The 18,934-nt window shown below is 40.9% G+C and overlaps 1 protein-coding gene across 1 annotated transcript in view; it reads left to right on the forward strand.

The window, feature by feature from the left end:
• Nucleotides 1–1,289: 1,289 nt before the first annotated feature.
• trim71 (tripartite motif containing 71, E3 ubiquitin protein ligase) overlaps nt 1,290–18,934 on the forward strand; it is a 34,077-nt gene continuing 16,432 nt past the window's right edge. Inside the window, exons 1-2 of the mRNA XM_042012214.1 lie at nt 1,290–3,094; nt 15,097–15,264. Of these exons, the coding sequence (XP_041868148.1) occupies nt 2,369–3,094; nt 15,097–15,264 (894 nt within the window). The 5' untranslated portion in view covers nt 1,290–2,368. The remainder of the gene's footprint in view (nt 3,095–15,096; nt 15,265–18,934) is intronic.

Here is an 18,934-nt window from a genome sequence, read left to right on the forward strand (position 1 = left end):
GAGGGTGGAAGACGAGGGAAAGGGCTGGCCTCCACCCTTTTTATGTTTGTGGCCTCCTACAACTCGGTGATAATCAGGCCAGCCTATTCCCTCACAAGACATGTCGTCTGTAGCAGAGCAGTAAATTAATGCTGTATGTTTATGTTCTACCTCCAAGAGCTGATTTAGTGTCCTGTCAGAATTTTGTTTCCCTTTAATAGTTTAACTGAGCTGTTTTAAAGCAGTAACAAGCAACACATTTGTTCAATTATATATCTCCTTTAATAATACTGGTTGGTGTTATATTATACATTGATTGAAAGCCTTTACAATGGGGTATAATTTGTAAGGACTGTACTTCAGTGTGGGTAGTGAACCCCTCAAAAATATGTGAAAATCCCCTGAAATATTTTCCTGTTGGTATACACTTTTGGTTTGGGAGTTTTGGTGGGTTCAATGATTGTACTCTCCTACAGTAGTTTTAAAAATGCACATATTAGCCATTTTATACAATTTATTCATTTTACGCTGTCAGAGCTCTCAGGAGTGTGTGGAAAATCCCCATGCAGCCACAACAGTTTCTCACCTCCTTCTCATTCTGGTCACCAGCTTGGCCACATTTTGCTATTGGATGGTCACTCTGATGCACACTGCATGGCCAAGTTGATCCTACAAGTGTTCATCTGGGTGGAGATTTGGACTCCCTCCAAGATCCTGGAGGTACTCTGCAATGATCCTGGCTCTGGTGGAGTGTGTCTGGAAATCAATTAGGTGCCAATCAGGTACCATACATCATACATCTGTGACACACAATCCTCACAAGTTAAGTTATACCCTGTTGTCCTTTTTTAAATTAAGTTTAACATTAGGTAATATTAGATAAGGTTTGAAAGTGGTTTTAGCCTAGTTAATTTCTACACAAATAAAAAGGCAAGGTAAGATATTTACATTATTATCCTCTTGCCTCAGTATACATAAAACTATGTCAAATAAAGCAGTTGTCTCACTAAGCTACATATGTCTAAACTGTATTTTCCGTTTTCATAAGGTTGGAAGTCAATATATACAATATAATATAACTTTTAACTAAATAAATAACTGTGTTTTTATCCTTTTCAATTTCACTGAACTTTGACTAGGCTATTGTTGAAATAAAACTTTGCATAATGCTTGTCACTCAGCTGACCATCGCGCGCCTGCACCACGGCACGCACGCATTCAGCACGTGACCATGCTCCCTGCCTAACGGGAGCGAGCATTTGGCACACACCCCTCTCTCCTCCCTTAGGACGGAAGTGGGTCCATTTTTTCTCAGGCAGATTGAAGAGAGCTGTCCTGACAACACGCGCTCATGAGAGGGCTTATATTGTGATTATATGATTGTTAGTTCGCCCAGCTGTAAACAACGACAACTGCCAAGTAAGCAACGACATTGTGGCAGTTAAGAGAGAGCTGCTCTCGTTGCAAGGCACCATTTTTTGGTAACCTGAAGGGGAGGAGAAAAAACCTGCGCATTCCTCCACGCAGAGAGCCAGACAGGGATACCAACCGACAGACTGAACGGGGGAGGGAGAGCTGGAAGCGCCTCTCCATGAAGTGGACCGATGAATTCACCCTCAGAGGCAAGGGATAGACGACCTGTCAGATGTTTTGGCTTTATCAAAGACTCGCTGTGGTTGTTTTTTAATATCTAGGTGACTCGAGGCACACTATGAGGTCGCTGCTTTGATGAATAATTTACGGTCTCTCGGTCCAAGGCTCGCGCAGCGACTACAAAACCCCAGACGCTGCCTGACCAGATACCTATGGTGGACTTCAGGCCCGTTTGGTTCTATTTGTTTTTTCCTAAAGTGGAGAGCATGAAATACAAGAAAAGTGTGAATTCTGTTTCGTTAGTCTAGGTGCTGCTAAGTAGCGCTGAGCCCAGAAATCATGTTGCCCAGTCGGTGGGGGAGGAGAGACGGAGGTTCTAGTTCTAGTACTTCCAACACCGATCCAGAGTCACTCCATTTTTGAGTTTATTTAAAGAATCGCCATCGGAAACCTACTCTTTGCAGACGAATCGTAACATTTTTTGAATGCTTCTCGAAACCGCCTTACATAACTTGAGTTGAGCTCAGATCTTTTATTTAGTTATATCTGTAACTGTTTAAGTGTTTTGGAGAACTGGCTACCTCCTTGTTTTGCATCCGACAAACTCTTATAAAAATAGATTTCAAACTCAATCCATTTAGCACAGTTTCACAGCTGAACTGGCTATAAATACCTCATTAATCTACCTCAGATGCCACATTATCTTCTGTATGTCACGACGGGCTGATGTGTCCTCAAATGAATACCTCAACCTCATTCCTACGCGTGTTGTGAACTGAGCCTTGTTTCGCTGCAGATGGCTTCGTTTCCAGACTCGGACCTGCAGACGTGCCCGCTCTGCAAGGAGTTATGTGGCTCCTCAGCTCCAATCTCCTCTAGCTCTTCTACCTCATCCTCCTCCTCGCATAACTCCTCCACCTCCAGCCAGACCTCAAAGAGGCTCCACGTCCTGCCCTGCCTGCACACCTTCTGTAGGCAGTGCTTGGAGGGTCAGCGCAGTCCCAGTGACCCCCTCAAGCTTCGCTGCCCCACCTGCGATCAGAAAGTCTCCATCTCTGAGGCCGGGGTAGACTCCCTTCCTTCCTCAAACTTCCTCTTCAGCAACCTGCTGGACGTGGTGGTGAGCTCAGATGATCAGATCCAGAATAAGAATGGCCACCACCATCGGGGAGGCTTAATGGGAGGCTCCTCTGCTTTCCATCCTCATGGAGGCTTGCTGCAGCCACACAACATGGGAGAGCCTCAATGCAGCTCTTGTGATGAGGAGAACACAGCTACATCCCACTGCCTTGACTGCCAGGAGTACCTCTGTGACAACTGTGTGCGGGCACACCAGCGGGTACGGCTGACCAAGGACCACTTCATTGAGCGCCTGGGAGAGAGTTTCCACCTCGGCCGGGTCAACAGTAACGCAGGCCAGCCAGGAGTGTCCGTGTCCCTCGCCCAGTCCCTGCAGAACAACTTCGCCCTGCTGTCCCTGTTCCAGGATCGCATGAGCTTCTGCCAGCACCATGACAGCGAGGTGAGTAGAACACAGAAGTTCACGCATATTACACACTAACATAATAAATAAGAAATATATTTTGTATTTACAAATGTTTTGGACATGTTTTTGTTGTGCCTCAGAATCTAAACCTGCTGCACTAGTCCTACACACTCACATATGCTCCTATAGTGTAATAGCATTATGTGTGTGTAGTATAGAACCATACTGTGGGCCATATGGCCTTAGTTTTAAAGAGAGCTGAGTGGCTCTTCACCTAGTTCCCTGGAGAGGAACAGAAACGCGTGTTGAGCTGGATTTTCACACACACACACACACACACACACCCACACAAGACCCTATGTGCACACACGCGTACTTATAGGGTATAGACACATGCAGAGTCTGGTTAATCTGTACCACACCATCCATTCAAAGCAGAGAGAGGCCCCTGTAGTAACTGCACACATGTTTCTGCAACTGTTAGAAGTCTTGTCCATGCACATTTTGTGAAGACCGAGCCTTCTCTGATAATTGAAAAGACAAGTTAGGATTCAAAAGAATTTTTTTTGGTGCATCATTTGCTCTGGGCAAAGCAAACTACAAAGGCATGTAAAACAGCAAACCAGCTTTTTCTTAGGTTAGTCATCTGGTCTGGAAAAATAACAAATGGCATTAGTAGGAGGTCTTGGACTGGCTTTATTTCTGGTTTTTGTTTAGCTTGGAGAAGTTCTTCCTGCTGCTTGAGGAAAAAAAAAACAAAACAGCAAGACCCAAATGATCATTTTTAATTAGGTCGTTCATCATAAAAAGTTTGGCCGAGTCTGCTCACTAAATTACTTTATAGTGTAGATGCATTCTAGTAACTCAATTAATCTACTGCAAAAGTCAAAGCAGTGTTAAGATTTTCACATAACCAATAACAGATTGTGGTTGCACATCAATCTTTTTAAGTTACAGTAGCATGTGTGCGCCTTACTGCCTGGCCTGCAGTTAAAACCCTGCCAACCCAGCAGGATGCCATTCATTGCTAACAGACCCTTGAAAAACATACCTGTGCTGCCCATCATGACTTACTATCTCTTTGTGACCAGAAGCATTAGTGAAGAGGTTTTTTTTTTAATGATCTATTCTTATTCAGCTATTCTAATAGTGACAGCATTAGATGATGCAAAATGTTGGTTGGGGTTTGAAGGAGCAGACTGGTTTGTAGCGGTTGTGGGGAGAAATTAGGAGCGAGCTTTCATCTAATGGTACAAGCAGTAGAACTGGTGCTGAAGTGGTCTCGCCTAAAAACCTCCACCCATGAGGTCCCGCCACTTCGCTCATTGTTTTGTGTTATGGCTCATTCCCCTTTCTCTTGGTGAGACAGATGTTTGTTATTAATTTAACTGGGTTTCAAAGTTAGTATTGGCTAAAATACGACAAATCTAAGAGAACAACCTTCACAAACGGTAAATGAGGAATTCTTTCTGCGTTTTCCAAAAGCTTTGATCTGCAACATATTGACCAAAAAAAAAAAAAAAAAAAAAGCAGTTAATTTTTTTCCCCTCCTTTTTCAAACTCCACCACCCCCCATATACACACCCAGTCTGCTGCCAGTAAATAGGTAGGTTCAGTTTTCCAGTAAGGGCCTCATTTCCCACTCGCTCGCTCACTGTTCTTCAGCCCTGGGGGAGGGAATGACACAGGAGAGGGCTAGTCTTTCTTTACCTGTGAGCACTGACACGGCAGAGCCATTGTCCATCATCCAGCTCTGTGTGTCCATCATACATTAAAATTCACCACATGCTTTGTCATTGCACTGGAAAGACCAGTTGGTCTGTTTGCACAGTCCAGCTGTCAATGACACATCAACTTAAAATCCTCATAGTCACACTGGCAAAGTTTGTCTGCCTTTTTTAGTTATGTTATCTGTATCATCCATCCTTTTAATCACAAGCCTCAAATACTTACTCATGCATTTCTTTCATTCAACTGGCTTTTCGCTGCAAGCTTTCCTGTGACACAAGCCGACGTGCATGCTTTTGTCTGGGCTGGCTCTTCAAGGTTGACTTTAAGTGTTTGGGCTCTTGTTCTATTATGAGGGGAGTGTGAGGTGTTTTTTAACCTCCAAGAAAATCATTTGGCTCAAATGGTAACAAATTGCATAACAAAAGAAAAGGGGCTGTGACGATCATAAAAGCCAAACAGCTGATTAACAGTTTGGTGATAGTTATTTAAGAACTCTTGAAATATTGAAGACATGAGATTTTGTTAATTATTCTGATAGTGATGCAAAATAATTGCAGCTGGCACCAATAATTAATAATAATAATAATAATAAAGTTTATAATTTGCAACATTTTATGCCATTGTTTAAGCGCAAAAGTTCAATCTGGTTGCTTAGAGATATGAAAAAAGACTAATTCAATGAAGGGTCAATTATAAGGCTACCCAGTTAGCCTATTAAAGAGAATCTCATCAGCCCACAAAGGCTGAGTCTCAGACAATAGTCCTGATCTGGAGAGAAGTAGAACAACATTGAACACAGGCGTAAATAATAGCATTAACAATGAATACATTCTATTTGGATGCTCTAGTTTCAAGACCCTGTTATTGTGCGTGTTTGTTTAGTAACTGGTGGGACCATAATTGATGTTATTATCTACACCCATGTTGTCCCTTCTTTGAAAAATGGGCCATTATTGCAAATCAAGCCTGACAGTCTAAAATGACATTAATGAAATCTGGCTGACTCGCTTTTGTTATTTCTGGGTTGTTTCTTAAATTAGTCATTAATTACTTGTCTGACACAAGGCTGTGCATCGAAGCAGCATGAAACTTAAAGGAGGGGAAATATAAAGATGTTTTTCCTCTAATGGCTGGATTTTTAGAGACATTCAGATATGCAGAAGACACAAATAGATTCAGTTTAAACTTGTGGCCTATTCTAACTGTTGCTGCTTCTGATTAAAAATGGATTTTTAGGAACCACATTTTCATACTTTACTCTTTTTCTTTATTGCAGCAAAGAGTGACAGGCAGAATCCTTCACTTCATATTTAACTCGATCTTAAATGGACTGAGAGAGCTTATGTTTCTTATTTCCTTTCTAAAGGCTGTGGAATGAATATCAAGTTATTTGCTTTGGCTTGAGTTTTTCCCTGTGCAGCAGGCTTACACAACCAATGAGTCATTCATGCACAGAAAATATAGAAATTATAGGACCTTGTTGATTCCAAATGATAGGAAGAAAAAACTGCTAGAGAAAGGAAGGGTTTCAGGTGGAAGATAAGACTCCTTAACGACTTATCTTCAGCAAAGGGAGTCGCTTCATGTTGATAAGAGTATGCAGAGTATAAGCACGAGTCTGTATGCTGGCTTACCCAAGCAACATAAATGTCACTTTTTTTTTCCTCATTGTGTTTCCAAGTGGGGAGAGTGCTCCACGCTGCGCGTGAAGTTGAAATGGAAAATTGGATTACATCAAAGGAGCGCCCTCTGCTTGCTGTGATGTCACGCTCCAACATACAAATGCATAACGGGCCCCATCTGAGAGACAGCTAATGATATGTTAATCCTACAAAATGTCACTCTGCTCCTTAGATTAAATTGTTCTCACCATGGCTTTGTGCACGGCAATACACGTGTGTGGTTTCTCAGCACACACACATATGCGCAAACACACAACTGGTCTTTATGTAGAGGAGGTGGGGTGGGGTGGGGTAACTGGAGCAGTCCGAGAGTGGCCAGAAAGTGGTTGCTGGGCAATGGGTGCTGAAAATGTGTTGTTCTTTAAGGATGAAGTGAAGTTGAACTAATCAGTTTGATGACCCACTAATGCTTTTGTATCGCCTGAAGGGTCCGGTTTGTGTAGCGTCAACATAAGAACGAGTCCGATGTTTGATTCTCCTGGGAGGTCTGGGAATGTTGTTGTAGTTTGTTTCACATTTCCACAATTTTCTTTTCTTTTATTTGTGTATTTCACTACTCTATTATCTAGTTCTGTAGAAAAAGGGTATCCATTAAAACACATGCTTGCTTGGCTTTGTGAACCTCGGTTTCACTCCCCCTCTCTGGAGGTCACTAGCAGAGAATGTTTTTAAGGAAACCTAACCCAACACTGATGCTGATACAAGTCCAGAGGAATTCCTGTAACTTGAGTTTATACCTCCTGGGTTCTCTTTTCCTTCTCCCTCTTTCTCCCTGACCCACACACACGCATACACACTGGGTATTTCCTCTGTCGACTCCTGCCTTTCTCATCAGCACTTTCTGTCTGTTCTGTGTCAGAGACGATGGACGTTATAGATGCAGAATATCTCCAACGTGATTTAGCAGCTGTTGCTGTTGTGGGACCAGCGATTACATTTCATCACTCCTGCAAGTATCTTTGTGTGAGTGTGTGGAGGCAGCATTTTCTTTTCCAAGAGCATCTCCCATCTGTTGGTAGTTAACGTCTGAAGAGGATTTCGGTGTGTGTGCACTTCCACACGGGCAGCAGAGTTCGATTATATGAAGTTGGACTTCCAAGGTTTTAATGTGCAACATGTGCCCAGTAATTAGAGAGCATTCCTTGTTTCCTGTGTGTTTCATGTAGGCTAAAGGGAAGTGTACATGTGTGTGTCCTAGCTTTGATGTCCATGTGAGGACTTTTGTCCATATAAATTTTATGGTTAGAAAGGAAGGCATTTATCACATTCTCTTTGACAACAGGATTTAAACCCTATTCAAAAGCTGGAACCTGTGCTGCTTCCTACTCAGTGGTTGGGCCCAAATGGGCTTTTAATTGGCCATTATTTGACCTCACTCAACAGAATTGTGCTATTAACACGTTTAACTTTAACACGCTGAGCAATATATGAGGGACACCACAGTTTCCACTTACAATTTGTCCACCTGAAGTTTTGGTACATCTTGCTTATGACAAAACTTTAAGATGCTGCAGTAAACCATTAGTGCTTTTGCTATACCCCTAGATTTCCTTCTGTTCCTAACTAGTATGCCTAAAGCTTGGTTGATTTATGTAAGGAAAGGTATGCTTTAATAAGCACTATAGATGGATCAGGAAAAACAAAACTACTGTATTAGTTTTATTGTTATTATATTATAGGGCTGGAGAATATATCAAGATTTCCAAATATATTGAGACTTCATCACCCACAAAACAGAATGAGGGAATATTGTTTATATTGATAGCTTGTTTTGAGTTAAAAGTATCTTTTTGCACAACTATTTTTTGTTATGGGCATTTAAGTATTTTTCATTCATTTTGTATTAAGAGCATTTAATTTATAACACAGCTACTTTAATTTTAGTCAGCTGTTTTAATGCATGAGCTGCTGATTCTTAATAAAAGCATATATATATATATATATATATATATATATATATATATAGCTCCTTCATCATGGTAAACCTTGGCTAGCTTTGGAAGTCACTTTACAGATGATGTATGAAAAGGATTTCAAGGCAACTTTAGGAAATTGAGTTTTACATTGACTTGTACTTTGGTTCAACCCTCGGTTGCCCTCGATGTGCAGTGTTCAGTGCAGCTGCAGAGGGGATGTAGGGGCCGTCCCCATGACACCGAATTGCAGTAAAACCCCAAAAGTATTTTAGCAATCCACCACGAAACCAGCAATTAGTCTCCATGAAACGGATCATGTCTGAAACCAGGTACCTGAAGCCTTTCTTCTGGTTTTCGCCACCGTTTTTCACTTCTTTTTGTTAATATTCCTTTTATACATTTCCCTGTTGGTACTGGTTGCTAACATGAAGCTGTACTTGGTGGTTTGTTGGTTTATTGTCTTGAATAAAATGTTCCAGTTGAATGAGCTTTTTTATATTAAGATGAAGGTAGAAGGATGGAAAAGAGAAGCATTAGTGTAATGAACTGAGTGAGAAGAAACATGCCAGTTGTTTACTATTCAATTAAAATGCACAGTTACTAAGAATAGCTAGTTTCGGCCTGCGCACACGCATTACATCTCAGCTGCTCCACATTTTCTTTCACACAGCTTCTTCCACTTATTGATTGATGGATTTGTTCAATCAAGCCATAACTCCATCCCATCTTTCTCCCTTCGTCTTCCACTCGCCACCTCTTTGTTTCTGAAGTCCTACCGTTTTCTTTCTCTCGCTAATGTCATCACCCCCCACAAAGAGCCTGTTGCTTGCTCGCTGTCTAAGGACGCCAGCTGACTCTGGTTTGTTTTCCTTCTCTGCTGTGCTGCCGTCCAATCAGAGCATCGGTTTGCAGCCACCGCCCCCCATGCTGTGTCTGGCAGAGTTTCAAAACATCGACAGGAGTGTCCAATGGCAAAGAGCCAACTGGGTTTGCCTCTAGAGGGTGTAGCCAAATTGGAAGAGAAGAAAGAAAAACTGCAATGAGAGGGAGAAAGAGAACAAAGAACAAAGAGGGATTGTTTAAAAAAAAAAATTAACAAGACACGAGGAAATATTTGAAAAAGGTGAAAGTAGGTGTCAGCAACTTTCATGAAAGAATCTTTGTCTGTGGGTTTTGTTGGGAATATTGGGATCAGGGGTTCCTCAGATTACCCAGCCTGAACATACCAGACTGTCTTAAGGCTGCTGCTCTGTCTTAAGCTTTTTATTAGCAGGGTAATTTTTTTGGCTCTCTGGCTTAACTTTTGCACATGCTGAATCGCTCCTTTCCTCAGTAACAGATAATTCAAAGAGGTGTTGGTGAATTTAACAATCCCCAATGCAAGAGTCACTTTTGCTGTGCAGAACATGCACTCTGCAGCTGGAGCAGGATTTTTCCCCACTTCGCTCTAATAATAGTTTCCACATAAAGCAGGAAAGTGTTGTGCATGTATGTTTGTGACGCTAAACTGGAGCCTACGGACACCTGCGTCTGCCTGAAGTGCTGAAAGTGGGTGTGTTTGAGTTAGGCATTCATCACATACTTGAGTCTTACCTTACATGGCTTTTACTGGAATTGGGGGGTATGGGAATAGGTACATTAAAGTGAAAGCCAAAATTTGTCAAGCACCTCATGTACCAGATGTCTTATTAAAGTCTCCAATGAGAAATGAAGCATTTAATATTTTTGAAAGTTGTTCATATTGTTTTTATGACCTAAAATTGCATCCAGTGGTAAAAACTTTGTGTATTTGGTGTCAGTAAACATCCTCTGGACACCAGTATATTTAAAAGAATAACTTTTCCACTTTAGAAAAGCATTCTGTATGTGTAATTATTTTAATTATGGCTCTTTTGAGTAGAGTTTTTTCTTGTTTCAATAAACACCACTTTTAAAAAAAGTGGTCCGTTGCCAAACATACTGACATAAGCCCACAGGAATGTCTCTTTTGTGGTTTAGTTACCTTTCTGACCTTTCTTGTTTCTGTCTGTGAAGAAAATGACTCACAAGCCCAAACTATGACAACAGATTTCAAAAGTCATTGACGTAGGTAAATCCGTAGAGATTTTGTCTTTTTTTTTTTTTTTTTTAACACGCAATTAAATTTTCTGCCAAATTCTTCTAAAGATAATTTTCATGTGCAGATTTCTCCGTTAGCTTTATGAAAACAAATACATGTAGTTAGTGGGAATTTTCTACTCAGTATTGAGAAAATTTTCTTCACTTTCTGGTCATTTTCAAGGTTTTCTATCATATAAAGTTGGAAATGTTCTTTTATTTCCCTTTTGTGTGAATTTAATACACGAGGCCAAGGTGAAGACCTTAAGGTGACGTTTAAATGACTAACTTGAGTCGTCCTGATATGGGTGGCTGCATCCATCTGTGATATGCTGTCTTATTTATCTATTTGATTTTTAATGTGGTTTTGCAGTTTCACAGAGCAGTATTTTTTTTTCTTTTTAGCACCACAGCGTGACATTACATGGTCCTGATCCCTTCCCCCCACTCGGCTGTGCACGCAGGCAGTGAATGCTGCACGGAGAGGTTTTAATGGCTAGTTGAGTTGGTGCCCTCTCCCCCAGTTCTCAGTATCTGTGAGGGGAGGAAGGGAGGGAGAAAACGGGCGCTGATCCTGCTGCTGTGTGAATACAAAGCAATGCAAAGCAAAGATTGTAAGAAATCACTGCAATAATTATACATTTCTAATTTTAAAAACCTTGTTTAATATATTGATTGCAGTAGATGCCACCGCTGAACATATTTTAAAATCATCTTTTGAATGGGGGCCAAATTATAATTTATTTTATTTTATTTCACAAGGACATTGCATTAAAAAATGTTAAATTGTGCAAAATGCAACCATTTCAATGTATATATGATTTTAACTGGCTAATTTGCAGAGATAGTAACATCCAAAGATGGAGAGTTTGCACAGGTATAAAATAACATAAATTAATAATCTTAATAGAAATGATCTAAGTTTTATTCAGATGGAGCGTGTTCAGCATTTCACTGAAACTGAGTTTGAAATGACAAGAAAAAAGTTTAAAGTCTTTAGTCATGATTGTAATTATGTAGGTGTGTCTTTGGATGACAGAAATAGGATGAGAGGGAGAATGAGAAGCATCCGGTGAGCTAATGAAATCCAATAACTCGCTTCCCCCAGCCGAGGCGAGTCCTGCTGGTCAGAGCTTTACAACTGGAGAGGCCGTGTTGATTCCAGAGTCTCTTCAACACAGCCACAAAGTGCACATCAAGCCTGCAGTTGAATATTTGTGACCTTGCAGTAGTGTTTCTTTACACTGGACTCATGTTAGTAGATTTTGTCTAATGTGTATAAATTTTGTTGGAGTCAATTTTCCCTGAGGGCTGCCTGTCCAAGGTGTTTCTTCTGGTTTTTACAGCTTTGTTAGCATGACACCACTCCTATTTCACATCTTTCCTAAGTTCTGCACAATGTGAGTGTCTGCTGCATCCACCGTATGGATGTAGCTGTGAAATGCCTGTTCTGTTTTAGTAGCACATGTAGCAGGACGTCATATTCCTGAGTTTTCATTTGTAAAAAAAAAAAAATATATAGCTTTGTCTCCCAATTCCCAGAGTCTATAAAACTGGTAGTAAATAATTTATTCAGCTTGAGATGCAAAAATCTTTAGGATGTGATATTAAAGTGAGATATGTGCTGGCAAAGAGGGAATAAGACTCTTTCCAGGACACCCAATAGGAGGAGCATGTGTCCTGAAAGAGTCAATATTATTGACTAGTATTCCAAGGTGCGTGGGTATTATGTAATCCACAACCTTGGGTGTATGAGTGGGTATTTTTCACTTCAAGGACTGGTGACACATAAGCAGCAGGTATTATTGAGGATAATTATGTTTGTCAGAAGATCTGATTTGTAAAACAGGACAACACTGTGCCACTAAATAGCTTTCTGTCTTCCTGTTTTTACTCGGTCTTGTGTCCACACGCACAGTAATGATGTTAAACGTGAGATGGTGCACTTGTGAACTGGTATTGATTTCTGGATGTGCCATATCAAATCTTATGGGTAAAATAGATCCTCAAATTAAATGAGATCTATTTACTTCTCAGCTTGTGTGCATTTGATATGTGTTACTTTTCGCATTGCGTAGAACACTTAAGTAAACCACCACTTAATGAATAATGGATCGACATATGCTTAATAAGTTTTAACTTAATCATAATTGTCATGTAAGGATAAATAATGATTTGAATAAATCACTCAACAAGTAGTCACTTCATCCGACAATCTGACGGCTGCTGATCTCAGACCTGCAACCATTATGAGTCATACCCTCATCAGAATTCATCCTGTCCTCTTTCATCATCAATCTACACGTCCCTCAGCCTTGCAGCCATCGTCATCTTCCTCCATCACCTCCTTCCTCCGCTCCGGCCCAGCTGCATTCTTCTCCTTTGTGTGTCCCGTGTCCCTTTGGAATTCAGGAGGTGTCAGCGGGGGAGGGATGGGACAGGAAGGCAGAAAAGAGAAGGGCATTGAGTGACAGGATGGTGCACAGACTGTAGTGGAGGCTAAAGCTCAGCAGAAGGAGACAGTAAGAGAAAGATCCAAAGAGGAGGTTAAGCCAAAGGCAGAAAGCAGGAGGAAGTCAAATAAAGGGTGTGTGTGTGTGTTTGTGTGTGACTCATTAGATTAGGCTGCTCCCCAAGGGAACTGCCAATATTGAAGGATTGATTGCAGGCCCCTCTCCATCCACTCAGTTCTCCTGCTTTTGGAAGCCATTGATCTGGTGTCTCTTTGGGATATGATGCACATTGCATATTTAATTAACTTCCATTACAACCAATCAGCATTCAGATATGAGGTTTAAAACAAAGCGTAGTTTTTAGCAGCAAAGATTAATAAGCCATTTCATTTTCTTCTTATCCTGTAAGACAGGGGGATGTTTTGGTCAGCGTTCATCAGTGATGCGTTAAGTGGCATATTAATGAATATGTATGCCAAGATATTAACTTGATTTTCATTAAAATGTCTTTTTAGGCCTTTATGACCTGATCTTGGAACTCTGTTTTCAAAACACACTATTATAATTAATAAAAATACTAATAATCATTTGTATAAAGTCAATTTACAAAACAAAAGTTACCATCATTTTTATGTTAGGTTTTTCATGGAACAAAATGACGTCATTTTCTTCTCTTGATGTGGTTCTCTTGCGCCTTGTTTTCGATGCATCAGCCGAACAGAACTTTCTTTTTGTGGGGCTTCGAGAAGTATTGTGTGATTGGTTGGATCTTTGAGGTGGGTGTGGTTAACGTGGAAAAGCGTGAAGCAGAAAGTTGTCACCTCCGCATGTAACAGGCTTTAGCCTTAGGTCAGAAAAGTTTGGCTTGATTAAGCCTGAACTAAAAACTCCACAATATTAAGCTTTTGCCAGCCCAGTTACAGAAGTTAAACTTTTAAAAACCTAGATAGAGCAAAATATTTTGTCAGCATTCATCATATAATGCTAATAAATAGTCCAGAATGGATATTGATCTAGTTTAGCTGCTCTTTAGTCCCTGTTTTCGTCCTCTTGCCAAAGACAATCGATCTTTGCAGTGTTGAGGATGTGAAGCCTCCCTGCTAGCTCATGCATATGGATGGCTTGTTTATCATTCATGTTCTTTTCTCTTTAATTAGCCTTGTGTTTGTGGAAGCACAAGAAGGGAGAGAGTGAAACTTCACTTGGTGATTATCAAGCTGCAAGTTACCTTCAGTGACACACAGCGTTTCATCACATACACTTTTGATCAAGGTCTTTTTTGTTTATAAGTGATACATGTGCAAGTATAAATGTACATACACCTGTGCAAATCATATTCAAAACAACCAAACTTGCATGCATACAGATCATGCAGATACATGCATTGCCAGCATGGAAAGTGCAGGTAGTTGTACTATTGATACAGAAATACCAGCATGGTTACAGCACAGAATATGACAAATGGGCAGGAAAATCCTAAGCCCCACAAGAAGCCCCATCAACCCACCCATACACCAGACCTGTTGAGGAGATAGAAGGAAAAAAGAGAGAAAAAGAATTTGAATTTGAATAGTTTAAGTCTCCTGGCTAGCAGGGTGCAGAAAGCTAGCATTTTACAGCTATAATTATTCTAGGGCTTCTCCTGTTGCACAACACCGAATAAAGCCGTAAGACGGGGCAGGTCAACAGGCTTCATTAGTGTTTTAGAGAAGGTGAGAAAAACTGATAACCAGAAACACTGTGTCTAGGGACAAGTCCAGCTTGCATTTATTGCAAGTGGAGTTAAGGTCTGGTCTAAATCTTGATACTTTGGTGGAGCCGGAGTGCTACTCTGACCTGGGTAACAGCATGTCTTTGACATATGGATGATAATCTTTAGCCAGTCTACATCTGAGATATGAATGTGTAAGTCTTCCTCCCACTTTTACTTGAGCTGTTCCAGAGTTATTGAGATTATACACCTTGCAAATAAGTTGACGAGGGTTTCTGCTTACTTTAAAAATGGCATCTAATAAATTATATTTCATAATTGCATGTATAAAAAATGACACTTGGGAATATGAAACTTGTTCCCAGCTGTTCAGAAGAAGCTAAATTATTATCTCACATACATGTTTGAATTGAATTGAAAATTACTTTGTTTATATTTCTGTCCTCAGGTGTTTCTGTTCTTCTGTGAAACCTGTTCAGTGCCCATCTGCAGGGAGTGTAGCGTGGGCCGTCACATGGGTCACTCTTCTGTGTACTTGCAAGACGCCGTGCAGGACTGCAGGACCATCACGATCCAGCTGCTGGCAGATGCACAGCAAGGACGTCAGGCGGTGCAGGTGAGACAGAAACCCTAACAAAACATTCACAGGGGATTGTAAGATGTGAGCAAAATCAGATGCATGTTATAATTTCACAAAAAAAGGGGGGTTTTGTCACTCTGCAGGACTACAATGGGCCAAACTGACTGAGCCTTAACTTGACAAAATGAAGTGCTGCTTTGCAAGATTCACCTCGTTCTTACATAAAGGCTGTCTTTATGAAGATAAAAGCATGCAAATACACCCTCATCCATCTCCTAGAAAGGCTAAGTAGAAACCAAGGAGAGCAGCTGTGTCCCTGAAATCACTGCTCAGCAGCACCAGAGCTGCTTCCCAGAGAGCTATTAGAGCCAATCAGCTTTAAACATGTTTGAGAGTGACCAGTCCATGGCTGCTGGGGAGCCTGGGGTTAGAGGTGTCCAGCTGGCTCTTAAAAAGGGGTGGGTCGCATGAGTAGAATTCTAGCGGGGGCAGGGCTCAGGGTCAAAGGGGAGGAGGACTGGAGCAGCGGATGGGGGAAGGGAGGGTAGGCGAGGTATTTAAAGGATTTCAGAGAAAGGAAAATTCCCCTCCTCTTTTAAAGAAGTGGAAAACTTTGCCCTTCCCCTTTTCAGTCATTCGCTCACACCCCCATCTCTGACGCGTACTCACACACGTACGCGTCTCCTCCCTTCATTTACATTTTTTATGGTTTGAGGTTGTAGCTTCTCGGATCCCATTGATATTCTGGTTTTTCCCAGTGGCCCTTGCATGAATGGGGGGAAATTAGAGGTTTCAAAGGCTTTTATGGCTCGTCAGAATAGTCCCTCTTTTTTTTTTTTTTTTTGCTTCCTTCGATTTACTACCTTTTCTTTCTATTTTAAGGTTTTGATTAAGCATACATTGTGATCAGGGTCTTTCTGGGTTCATATCTTTTGCTGAGATTCTCAGTTAATCAGCAAATTAGAATAATCAGAGTTTCACTATGACATTTTGTGCTCCACCTCCATCAAAATAAGTTTTTCATTATATTGTTATCATATGTCCATCAACATTATATAAATCTAATAGCGTTACAGGTGGCAAATGTTATGATGTGAATGTGAGTTAATGTACTTAAGTGACGCCTCTGAGTGCTTTTTTAACTACTGGCAAATAAGGATTTAAAATCCTGAGCCTGAGTCGGCTGACTGGTGCCACCGATACTTTAGCTGCTAGAAACCAAACAACCCACCCCTAAAAAACAAGTTCCTCATGTATGTGATGATGCAAAGATCCTGCCTGTCATTTTATTTGCTGACAGTGAGGAAATAATAAAATGTGACGGTTTTAGAGCTGAAACAAACATAACTTGAAGTGGAGGGGGAAAAAAAACCCTGTCAATCAATATTACATGAACACTGGTCATTTATTCTCAACCCATAAACAGTTCTGTAACACTTGGTACTAAAATGAGTTACATAGTCACAACAATGCATTGATGCATGAGGAACAAGCCACATGCTTCAGATCATTTCACTTTTGTCCAGCAGTTGCTGCTGTTTCTAAATTGATCAGAGCAGTATGCAGCTTCTTATTTTATGCAGCTGATTTTTTACTGTGCATATTTTCTCTCACTGTTGTGGTTTAATCACATTTTTTATTATCTGAGAGCTTTTCTTGACCCTTATCACTTGTATTTCAATCAGTACGTACATTAGCGTCATGGACTTAGATGCAAACATGAAAAATATCACATCGAGATTGGTTGTTTCCTTAGCAAGGCAGCTAGGTTTAATGAATTGGCTTATATGAGTTCAGTTTTCATAAATAAATCTGGATCATGCAGTGATTTGTTTTTTCTTGCCTGTGAAAAAATGACTAAATGACTGTGTTAAAGCTGAATTGAACTGGTTTTAACCAAAATGAAACTGAGTCCAGTCTTCATTTGTAGAAGATGGTGGCATTCAGAGGTGGCGCTACCACCATCCTGCTGTTCAATGCCATCCCCTTCTCTGCACCGCGTTCCCATTCCTCCCTCGCTCGCATTTCCCATGTTCCACAGGGAAAGGCTCCTAAAATGGACAATAAACACAACTAAATTTACAATTGGTATTGTTTGACAGCTTATATTGACTCAGAATCGATTGCAACAGACCTTATCAGGATTTTCACTCCATCAAAGATTTAACGCTGGTTAATGAATGAGGACATTAAGCGTAAATAAATGAGGTTGTTGGTATTTTCTTGTACCCCTTTTGGGAGGAAATTGACTGTTTTGCTAAACCAAAATCATGCAAAATGTATTTTTCCACATAGTTTGGCATTACTTGTGTTCTGATTAATAAATCTAATTGCATCTAGACAAATAAGCTTTTTTTTATTAATATTATTATTCTGTGATATAGCTGTATCACTGAACAGTAGTCTCAACCATTGTTTAGTATGAGGCTCTAGACCTTTACCACTATTTTCTCACATTAAATGTCTGAAAAAGTGGGCAAAACAAAAAAAATAAAGTAGCCCTTTTTTTTAAAGCAAGAGTTTTAAATCTATTATTGTTTACTGAAATGGCTCAGACACACCACTGTTATCTAATTTGCCTGGAAGGTGGGGCAGTGTTGTGACCTTGGTAAATACCCAAAACATGAAACACAAGCTGTTCTGCTGAGGTCATATGACACTGGCATGCACTATCTCCTTCACAGAGCATGTGCCTCTCCTATCCATTTCTTAGCTTGACCTTTGTCTGACTGGGTCATACATCGTATCTTATTGGCTCTGTGCTTACATCACGCCGGGTGTTCTTAAATTGTTCCAAAATTCCAAGATATCACAACAGACATTCCCAACCCCAGGCCACATGGAGTTAACTTAGTTAGATGTGAAAATCAGGTGTCCACAGCACATGCTGTGAATTATATCAATAAGCTTATATTTTATTAAGTGAAAAGCTACAGGAGACGTACTGTTGAGTCATGAGACACACCGCCTACCATCTGTCAATACCTTGTGCTGTTTGGTGTGTTTGTCCACTTTTTTTGTCCAGGTCACTGTGGGAGTAAGCGCTGACGCCAGATAATATGTAAACACACACATACACACACATGCAGACATACACGTTACACATGCGCTCCAGTCCCCTGAGGTAGGAAATTTCCGCCCACTCTACACCCATTATCTGTCCTGACCTCTGACCCCGGACTTGTGACCTGATGGTTGGTCAGAGCTCTCTGCTGCTGCGTTTTGATTGGTTAGTTTGACTCTCTTTGTGCCCCAAGCTGTGCTCCTTTGGGAACGTGGAGAGAAATGCTGAAGATGATGGAGACAAGGAGACTGGGAGTGAGAGACGGATGATGAAAAGAAGACTGAAAATGTTGTGTAAATGTGTTGGAGATGGAGCTTGTCATGGAAGAAGGAGAAAGATTAGCGGGGAAAGATGTTTTGTGTTAGAGGGAAAACGTTAAAAATATGCAAAAATGTTGGCCTTTAGTTTTCACAGTAGCTCCTGAATTGATTGAATTGATAATGGCCCTCCCCTGATTCCTTCAGGGTTGGCTTCCTGCTGGTCCCTCTATGGAGGCCTGATTTAGTTGTTCCTTTAGCTGGCCATTTCAAATGGCCTTGCCAGACTGAAAGGGACCCTGCTGCCATGCTTTGTTCTTGCAGGGGTGCGATGGGGGTGGGCTCTATGTGTCTTAAGACAGGGATTGTGGAGCACGACCTGTAG

The sequence above is a fragment of the Melanotaenia boesemani genome, chromosome 17 (assembly GCF_017639745.1).
Source record: "Melanotaenia boesemani isolate fMelBoe1 chromosome 17, fMelBoe1.pri, whole genome shotgun sequence".
Lineage (NCBI taxonomy): Eukaryota > Metazoa > Chordata > Actinopteri > Atheriniformes > Melanotaeniidae > Melanotaenia > Melanotaenia boesemani.